At 54.2% G+C, this 8,747-nt stretch overlaps 1 protein-coding gene across 1 annotated transcript in view; it reads right to left on the bottom strand.

Annotated features, from left to right (window-relative positions):
- Nucleotides 1–424: 424 nt before the first annotated feature.
- Nucleotides 425–8,747, bottom strand: part of NPR1 (natriuretic peptide receptor 1) — a 14,750-nt gene continuing 6,427 nt past the window's right edge. The window contains exons 9-22 of the mRNA XM_011968214.1: nt 8,476–8,550; nt 8,156–8,233; nt 7,607–7,711; nt 7,271–7,342; nt 7,002–7,158; nt 6,570–6,725; nt 6,113–6,281; nt 5,233–5,379; nt 5,021–5,144; nt 4,798–4,866; nt 4,338–4,512; nt 3,991–4,089; nt 1,222–1,313; nt 425–1,065 (exon numbers count right to left, since the gene is read on the bottom strand). Coding sequence (XP_011823604.1) covers nt 1,003–1,065; nt 1,222–1,313; nt 3,991–4,089; nt 4,338–4,512; nt 4,798–4,866; nt 5,021–5,144; nt 5,233–5,379; nt 6,113–6,281; nt 6,570–6,725; nt 7,002–7,158; nt 7,271–7,342; nt 7,607–7,711; nt 8,156–8,233; nt 8,476–8,550 — 1,581 coding nt within the window. The 3' untranslated portion in view covers nt 425–1,002. The remainder of the gene's footprint in view (nt 1,066–1,221; nt 1,314–3,990; nt 4,090–4,337; nt 4,513–4,797; nt 4,867–5,020; nt 5,145–5,232; nt 5,380–6,112; nt 6,282–6,569; nt 6,726–7,001; nt 7,159–7,270; nt 7,343–7,606; nt 7,712–8,155; nt 8,234–8,475; nt 8,551–8,747) is intronic.

Genomic DNA, 8,747 nt, shown 5'->3' with positions numbered 1-8,747 from the left:
CCTGCCTCAACCTCCCGAGTAGCTGGGATTACAAGCACATGCCACCACACCCAGCTAATTTTTGTATTTTTAGTAGAGATGGGGTTTCACCATGTTGGCCAGGCTGGTTTTGAACTCCTGATCTCAGGTGATCCATCCGCCTCAGCCTCCCAAAGTGCTGGGATTACAGGCATGAGCCACTGTGCCCGGCCAATAATAATAATTCTTAAGGGTGTAAATGGGTCCTTAAACCAGTTTCAGCACTGCTGGGCAATTCATAGGCTGTTACTACTCTCAGAGCCTGCATTCCCAGCTTAAGAATCGAGTCTTTTTTCACTTCTCCTTCTAGGCCCTTGTAGAACAAGAAGCGAGAGTCTTATTTGAAGTAGAGAGTGGAGAACTGACTGTTTTCTGGCAACCCTCTCTCCCTCAAGAAGAGACGCTGTCACTGGAATAAAGATTTTAATTGTCTCTGCTCACAGTAGAAGCAAGGCATACAGGCCCCCAACCCTTCTGCGCCACCCCTCTTCTCCCCTGTGCACTGTGTCTACTGCTGCGTGGAGGGGGTCGGGGAATCAGGTATTGTGGGCCAGGCCCAGATGTGGGCTCCCCTGCCCTCACTTCACCTAGTCTCTTTTCTTGTTCCCCTTCAGGTGACTATTTCTCCTCCCAATAAGTCACAGGGTAGCAAGGCTGAGGGAGGAGAGCATGGGGAGGGGAGGGGAGCAGGAATCCACAGCCCAGCCCGGCCTGAGTCCAGGTGGAGAGCAGCTGCATGTGCCTGTGTGTGTGTCCCTGTGCATGGCCGTGGGCTTGGCTCAGCCTGTAAGCTCTGAGATCCCCCCATGCCAGTCCCCTCTCAGAGGTCCTATCTGGTGTCTTCACTGGGGTCAGCACACCTGAGCTATTGAAACGACTTCCATCCTTTGGTGATGGGGCTGCTGTGGGCGAGGCTGAGGCCTGGCACCTCTGTGGCTTCTGGCACAGGGTAGGGAGGTGTGGAGGGATAGGAGAGGAGGCAGGTCAGCCTCGGGTGCTACTCCCCCGCTCCCCCAGGAGCCAGTAGGTCCGAACCTTGCCTTTGCCCTGGAGGGAAAAAGAAGAGGATGGGCTGGGGAGTGGCACATGCCCTTTCCCCAGTCAGATGAGAGGCTTAGGGATGGGAGTGGCGTTGGCTGCTTGAGAAGGGTAACTCCTTCTAGGACCCCAAAAGGTGGGGAGGACAGAGGCTTCCCCCTCTACCTTCATTTCTACATCCCCTCGAAGCTCCAGCTCGAAACCACCAAACTCCTCCAGGACAGCCTTGGTCTCAGAAGACAAGTGGATCTTCAGGGCTGGGTAGGACAGGGGAGAACGGAAGGTGAGCAATGTGAGACAGAAGAGCAGGAAAGTAGAGGCAAAAGAGACCAGGGACTGTGGGGGTGGACAGGTACCCTCTCTCCCTCTTTTCCCTCTCTAGCTCAGAGCGGCCCCACTCCCTGCATGTAGTGCGTGACATTAGCCTCTCATTTAGAACTCTGGAGCTGTGTAATCCAATACAGTAGCCACTAATCACGTGTGCCTGTTTCAACTTAAATTAATTTAAACTAAATACAGTTAACAATTCAGGCTGGGTGCTGTGGCTTACACCTGTAATCCCAGCACTTTGGGAGGCTGAGGCAGGAGGATCACTTGAGGCCAGGAGTTGAAGACCAGCCTGGCCAATATGGCGAAACCCCATCTCTACTAAAAATACAAAAATTAGCTGGGTGTGGTGGCTCACACCTGTAATTCCAGCTACTCAGGAGGCTGAGGCAGGAGAATCACTGGAACCTGGGAGGTGGAGGTTGCTGGGAGCTGAGATTGCACCACTGCACTCCATCCAGCCTGGGCGACAGAGCGAGACTCTGTCTCCAAAAAAAAAAAAAAAAAAAAATCAGGGCCTCATTTGCACCCGTCACATTTCCAGTGATCAGTAGTCACATGTGCCTAGAGGCTACTGCATTGGACAGCACAGAATACAGAGCATTTTCATGACTGCAGAACATCCTGTTGGACAGCACTCTGGAGTATCACTGGGCTCAACACAGCATAGTGCTTAGGAGCTGGCACTTTGGATCCTGCACTGCCTCAGTATGAACTTCAGCTTGGATACTTGCTTGGGTATGTAATATAAATTCTCTCTGCTCCTTTTCCTAATCTGTAAAATGCTGATAGTGTCAGTACCTATCTCAAAACCTTGTTGTGAGGATTAAATTCAACATCCATAAAGTATTCAAACGGAATGTGCTACCTAGGAAGCACTATGTAAATTGTTGCTTTCACGATTTAATAAACTATACCCTCATTTTGTGGCCGAGGACCTGAGGCCCAGGGTGATCTGCCCAAGTGGCTGAGGAGGTCAGTGATGGAGTGGGGCCCAATATTGCCACACCCTCTCTTTGACCACTGTCTGAACTCACGTCCTTACTTCTGGGGTTTGCATCAATCACAGTGGCCTTGTTGTGTTCAACAGTTTCTTTCTTTTCTTTTCTTTCTTTCTTTTTTTTTTTTGAGACAGTCTCTCTCTGTTGCCCAGGGGTGCAATCTCGAATCACTGCAACATCCACCTCCCGGGTTCAAGTGATTCTCATGTCTCAGCCTCCTGAGTAGCTGGGATTACAGGCACATGCCACCACGCCTGGCTAATTTTTTGTATTTTTAGTAGAGACAGGAGGTTCACCATGTTGGCCAGGCTAGTCTCCAATTCCTGGCCTCAAGTGATCTGCCTGCCTTGGCCTCCCAAAGTGCCGGGATTACAAGCGTCGCCGGCACCCAGAATGTTGAACAATTTCTGGCAATGTGCTCCTTGAGGACTGGACCTCAGCAAGGGGCTCTACTCTGACAGCTCCTAAAACAGTGCCCAGGGAATATCTGCTGAACTAGATCCCTCTGGGCTCCCAGAACTGGCTCCCAAGCAGCCTTTCTTTCACCATAAGGTTTAGATGGGGTCCACGTGAATTTCTCAGCTAACTTTGGGTCTGGATCATGTTACTATCCAAGGGCCTGGCATTCAGTAGTCACTCAATAAATGTTTACTGCATTGAATTATGTCGAATACAGTAGGAGGACGGAAGATAAACAGGAGGCAAGAGCAAGGGGCGGGTGGGAGCAAGAATTTATTAGGTGCCTACTGGGTACCAGGGTTTGTGCTAGGCTTCTTGCAATCCTGAGATAGACATCATTTTACAGATAATCAGCTAAGGCTTGGAAAAGTTAAATGACAATTATGTGGTAGACATTTTTTATGGATTTCTCACATAACTCCTGTGAGGTAGATTTTTTCCCCTCATTTTACAGATGAGGAAAACCATGGCTCAGAGAGGTATAGCAAACTGACACACAGCCAGCTGTGGAGCTGAGATTCACAGCCAAGTATGCTGGCTCTGAAGCCATCTTTACCACATCAAAGGTGGAGCAGAGGGTTTTTTCTCAGACAGAGTTTCACTCTTGTTGCCCAAGCTGGGGTGCATGGTGCCATCTTGGCTTACCGCAACCTCTGCCTCCCGGGTTTAAGCAATTCTCCTGCCTCAGCTTCCCGAGTAACTGGGATTACAGGTGCCTGCCAGCATGCCTGGCTAGTTTTTTGTATTTTTAGTAGAGACAGGATTTCATCATATTGGTCAGGCTGGTCTCGAACCCCCGACCTCAGGTGATCCACCCACCTCGGCCTCCCAAAGTGCTGGGATGACAGGTGTGAGTCACCGCGCCCAGCCCACAGAGGGTCTTAAAATAGGATTCCTGCTGGGAACTCTCCAACACTGGTCTGGAAATACTTTTACATCGTTTGACAAGAGGGGCAGCAGGAACCTGAGTCTCTGATTACAGTCAAGGTGATGAGCCCAGGTTGAACTATTTATATTATGAGAAGGGGAACTTGGGAGGCTAAAGGGCTAGGAGCTGAAACGGGCTGTGCAGGCACAGGCTGCCCCAGGGTGGCATTTCCCTTGGCCACCCTGCCCTCCCCATTCCCTCTAGAAGGGGGCACTGTACCTTCCCCATTAGACTCCATTCTTGAGGCTGTGTTGACTGTATCTCCAAAGAGACAGTAACGGGGCATCTTCAGTCCCACCACTCCAGCACACACGGGTCCTGGGAGGAGCAAGGGAAGGAGCAGAGCCCACCAGCGAGTGAGGGAGGGAGGGGTGTTAAGGGAGGTAGGTGGACAATCCAGGAGAGGCAGGAGGCAGGATCTGAGGTCCCAGCTGTGTGTGTGTGTGTGTGTGTGTGTGTGTGAGATAGAGAGAGAGAGATGAAAGGGTGAGGGGCTGGGCCAGGGGACAAGTTCCCTTGTGAAGCCTTGGCCTCTGGATGCCCGCCTGCACCTTCAGTGGCTTTACCTGTGTGGATGCCAATGCGCAAGCGCAGCTGCTCCTGCGGCCGGTGGCGGATTCGGAAGGAGCGCACAGCATCCAACAGAGCCAGGGCCATGCGGGCTACCTCGCAGGCGTGCAGCCGCCCGTTCCGCACAGGGAGCCCCGACACCACCATGTAGGCATCACCAATTGTCTCCACCTGTGGGAGTGGCAAGGGGGTGAAGGACTTGAGGGCTGCCACTGTGCGGCTAGCCACACCGTCACACTGGGTGCAGCATCTGTCATTCTGTACCCTCATCTATCTTTGCTCATCCCCCATCCCACATGGGTTCTCTACCTGTTCCCGGGTCTCCCTGTGTCACTGTCTCTGCCTGTGTCCCCTGGTCTCCTCTCTTAAGACTCCACATCATTCTGCCTACGCCTCATCTTTTTCTGACCTTGTCCATGTCTGTCTGTCCCTTCCCATCCCCACTCCCACCCTCACCTTGTACACATCAAAGTTATCTATGACAGCATCAAAGCAAGTGTACAGGTCATTGAGCAGCGTCACCACCTGGAAGGGAAGAGAAGCTAAGAGAGACAGGAAGTAGGGGACCCCACCTGGGGTCAGGTGGGTAAAGCAGAACCAGAAGGCAGGTCTGGTGGGATCCAGACACTGAACCAGGCCAGCGTGCTTACCTGGCACCTGCAGCTGAACCCCAGCCTACCTGCATGGGTGTGCTCTCTGCCGACAGCGCCGTGAAACCCACAATGTCACTGAAGTAGATGGTAACGCTGTCAAAGGCTTCGGCCTGCACTGTCTCCCCACGCTTCAGCTGCTCAGCCACTGAGCTAAGGGGTCAGGGCAGGTGCAGGATCAGAATGGGGTGTCGGGACAGGGGCTTTGTTTGTGTGGGGGTCCCCAGACTCAGGCACTCACTGAGGCAGGATCTGGTAGAGCAGGGCCTCAGCCTTGCGCTTCTCCTCCAGGTACGCCTGGGTCCGTTCCTCCACCAGTTCCTCCAGATTGTTTGCATACTGCTCCATGCGGGACAGCAAGTTGTCCAGGATGTTGCTGCTGTTCTCTCTGGGGGCAGAGGGTGGCAGTGGGGGTGGTGAGAGAGGAGCAGCACAGCCTACCCGGGAGCGCCCACCCCTAGGCTCTCCCCTGGCTCAGGCTGCAGTGGGGTCTCTAGAGAGGCTCAGGGTTGAGGGCATAGCAGGATACTGGGGAGCAGGGGAAAACAAAAGGAAGAAAGTTCAATTCCTCTCTAAGACCCCAAGGTCAAGTATGAAGCTTCAGACATATGGACATTTTGTTCATCTTTGTTGAACCCAGTGAGTTAGAAGGAGGTAGAGAAGGTGGAGAATGACAAGGGTCAATTGTGGACAAAGTGATGGCCACAGAAGGGTGTGTCTGGAGGAACTGGGCCTGGTGGGCACAATGGGGAACGGAAATCAAGGGCTGGGCCAGGAGCTCCCATGGAGGGCCAAGAGCCTACAGGGCAGGAGGCAGGAGGCCCATCTACTCTACACACTGCTGAGAAGTCTAGAGGCCAGCAAGGGGAGTGGGCAGGAAGGGTGTGGGGTGTCAATGGTAGAGGGAAGGGGTATGAATGGCAGGGGACTGGGGGGACAGCTGAGTCATGCTGTATTTGTGAAGAGGGTCGTGAGGCTGTGGTGGTCTGGAGCAGACCATGTATAGGGAGGAGGTGAGTGGTCTTCCTCTGCCACTGCTGGGATAAGCCAGAGCCAGAAGCGTTGGGTAAATGGCGGCTGTGGAGGAGGGGCCTGGGGGATCCATGACAAACACCAGGGACCTGTTAAACTTGCGCAACGTCAGGCGGATCTGCTGGAATGGTGGCCTCTCCTGTGGGTCCTCAGCCCAGCACCGCTGCATCAGCAGTCCCAACTCCTCCAGGTGACTCTGCAGGGCCAGGGAGGGCCGGAAGGGGGGCTGCTCACCCCGAGTCACCCGCTCGATGATCTCTGTATTGGGGGGTAGGGGAGCTGAGGGGTGGGGCCACTAGGCCAAGGGCCTAGTGAGAGACTGGGACAACCAGCTGGGATGGCAGGGGAAGTCCAAGACCAAGGCATGGGGGCGGGGGACTGGTCACTGGCAGCAATGGGTCAAAGGGTGGTGACTGAGCCCCATTCCAGAAGGAAGATGTGGTGGTGCTGCCAGGGGACCCTCTCCCTGGGGCTGGGGTTCTTTGAGACTGTGGCCGGGGTTCTCTGAGACTGTGGCTGGGTTTAAGGAAGGCGTGGTCCTCTCACCTTTGGGGCTGAGGTCCAAACCTTCCACATGGAAGACCCCACTCCTCAGGGCAATCTCCTGAAGGATGATCCCAAAGCTGTATATGTCACCAGCCTGGGAGCCCCGCACAGGGGGTGAAGCCATTCGCAGGAGCTCAGGGGCCGTCCACAGCTTTTCTGTGGGTCAGAGGTCGGTGGTCACCGAGTGAGGGAGCCCAAAGCTAAGGGGTGAGGGGGAAACAAGGATGTGGCCGAAACTGATCTGGATGCATCACAGAGTGTTAGAGCTAGAGGAGGCCTTAGAGACCACTTTGTCTGGCTTTCCTTTTCATGGGTGAATGAATTGAGGCTGGAGTCAGGATAAGCATGTCCAAGCCCATCAGAGGCCTTGCATCAGTCTCCCTGCTGGGTGGTGCTGGGGGCAGGTGTTAGGGTTCAAGAGTTGAGGCTCACTGGCATAAAGGGTGTGTCCTTGCTCTGGGTCCACGTCTCTGAAGCTCTCCAGCCCATAGTCGGTGATCTTGAGCACAAAGCGCCCATCTACCACGCAGTTGGATGACTTGAGGTTCCCATGGGAGCAGATAGCCCCATTGTGTAGAAACAGCATGCCCTGAAAACGTGAGTGGGCAGAAGTCTTGGCCATGAGTGGGACCTACACCCGTGGCCAGGAGAAGCATGCCTGGCCCCTCCCCTACACATCCAATAGGTGCTTAGGGGCATACCTTGACGATGTCATTGGTGAGCGAGTACCGGAACATCCAGTCCAGGGTGATGCTCTCATTCTCCAGAATGTCCTACTGGGGCAGTAAGAGTCAGACCAATCCCCTGCAGACCCCCCTGGGAGTTGGAGGAGGGTGCAGGGTCCTACTGATGAGAACTGGTAGAACAGGACAAAACTTTGGATTGGCTCTAGTGCCACTGCCCTCCCCCAACTCCCATTTTACACATGGAGCCAGAAAGGTCAGAAAGAGGGTGAGGCATGCCTGGGGTCTTATGGCCAGTCAGGGGCAGAGCCAGGGCTAGAATCCAGGTTTCTTGACACCCCTTGTCCCCCTCACCTGCAGGCTCCCACGGGGACAGTACTCTGTGAGGATGCAGATATTGGGGGGGTCGGTGCAGGCTCCCACAAACCTGGTCAGGTGTTCATTCTGCACATCCCGCATCTGCAAGTGGGACCAGCATCCGGAGCTTGACAGAGACCTCACTCGTCACCAAGCTGCTCATTAGCCTCAGGGACCCTCACTCTTCTTAACTCCTTACTCATTTTCTGCAACCATCACTAGGATCTTCCCTGGTGATTCCCACCCATGTCCTTTAGCCCACCCTCCCCAGAATCTGCTCCTACTCCCTCTGCCTCCTAAGCTCTCTCTCCCCCAGGGACATCACATATGGCCCCTCAAGATTCCTCCAGGTTATCTCCAGTGGTCTCTTCTCCAAGCTTAGGATCCCCCCATCCCACCCACAAAATGAAGGTCCATCCCAGGGCTCCAGTCCCTGCCTCTTTCTTGGGGTACCCTGAGGTCCCTCCATAACTAGTTCTGTTGGCCAGTCTCCCTTGTGTCCCCATGGGCCCCTTCTCCATGCCACTGCCTCACTCCCCACATTACATGCTTCAGTTCAAACAGGACTTTTCGTGTCAGCTCAATGCGTTTACGGTTCACACGTTTCACAGCCACGAGGTTGCCCTGGGCATGGAATGGAGACTGTCACTGTGAAGAGCATGGTCCCATGTCCTGGGAATTCCAGCTGCTCCCGACAGCCCATCCCTGCCCTCAGGACCCTCACTTGTTCCCAATAGCCCACCCCCAGGGCCTCCATCTGCTGCTCCCCACCAGCTTACTCCTTCCCTCAGAACCCCCCACCAGTCCTCCATCAGAGTACACTCCTGCCCCAGTCCCAAGGCCCAGTGATCTTTCCCGAGGCCCACCTTATAATATGCTGTCTTGGCAAAGACTTGGAACTGGCCCTCTGTGGTTAGCAGGGAGCCGTAATTGGAGCCTCTCTGAAAGGAGGGAGAGCAGGAGGAATGGTCAACCGGTGGGCCCAGTCTGCATCCTGATTGCTTGTGCTCTGGTCTTTATTACCCTGCCTTATCCTGCCTTATCTTTGTGCCCTTTTTGATGTTGTGTTTTTTTTTGAGATGTAGTATCGCTGTGTCGTCCAGGCTGAAGTGCAGCAGCGCTATCCTAGCTCACTGCC

This window comes from Mandrillus leucophaeus, unplaced genomic scaffold (assembly GCF_000951045.1).
Source record: "Mandrillus leucophaeus isolate KB7577 unplaced genomic scaffold, Mleu.le_1.0 Scaffold830, whole genome shotgun sequence".
NCBI classification, from domain to species: domain Eukaryota; kingdom Metazoa; phylum Chordata; class Mammalia; order Primates; family Cercopithecidae; genus Mandrillus; species Mandrillus leucophaeus.
This window is presented reverse-complemented; position numbering and strand designations above follow the sequence as displayed.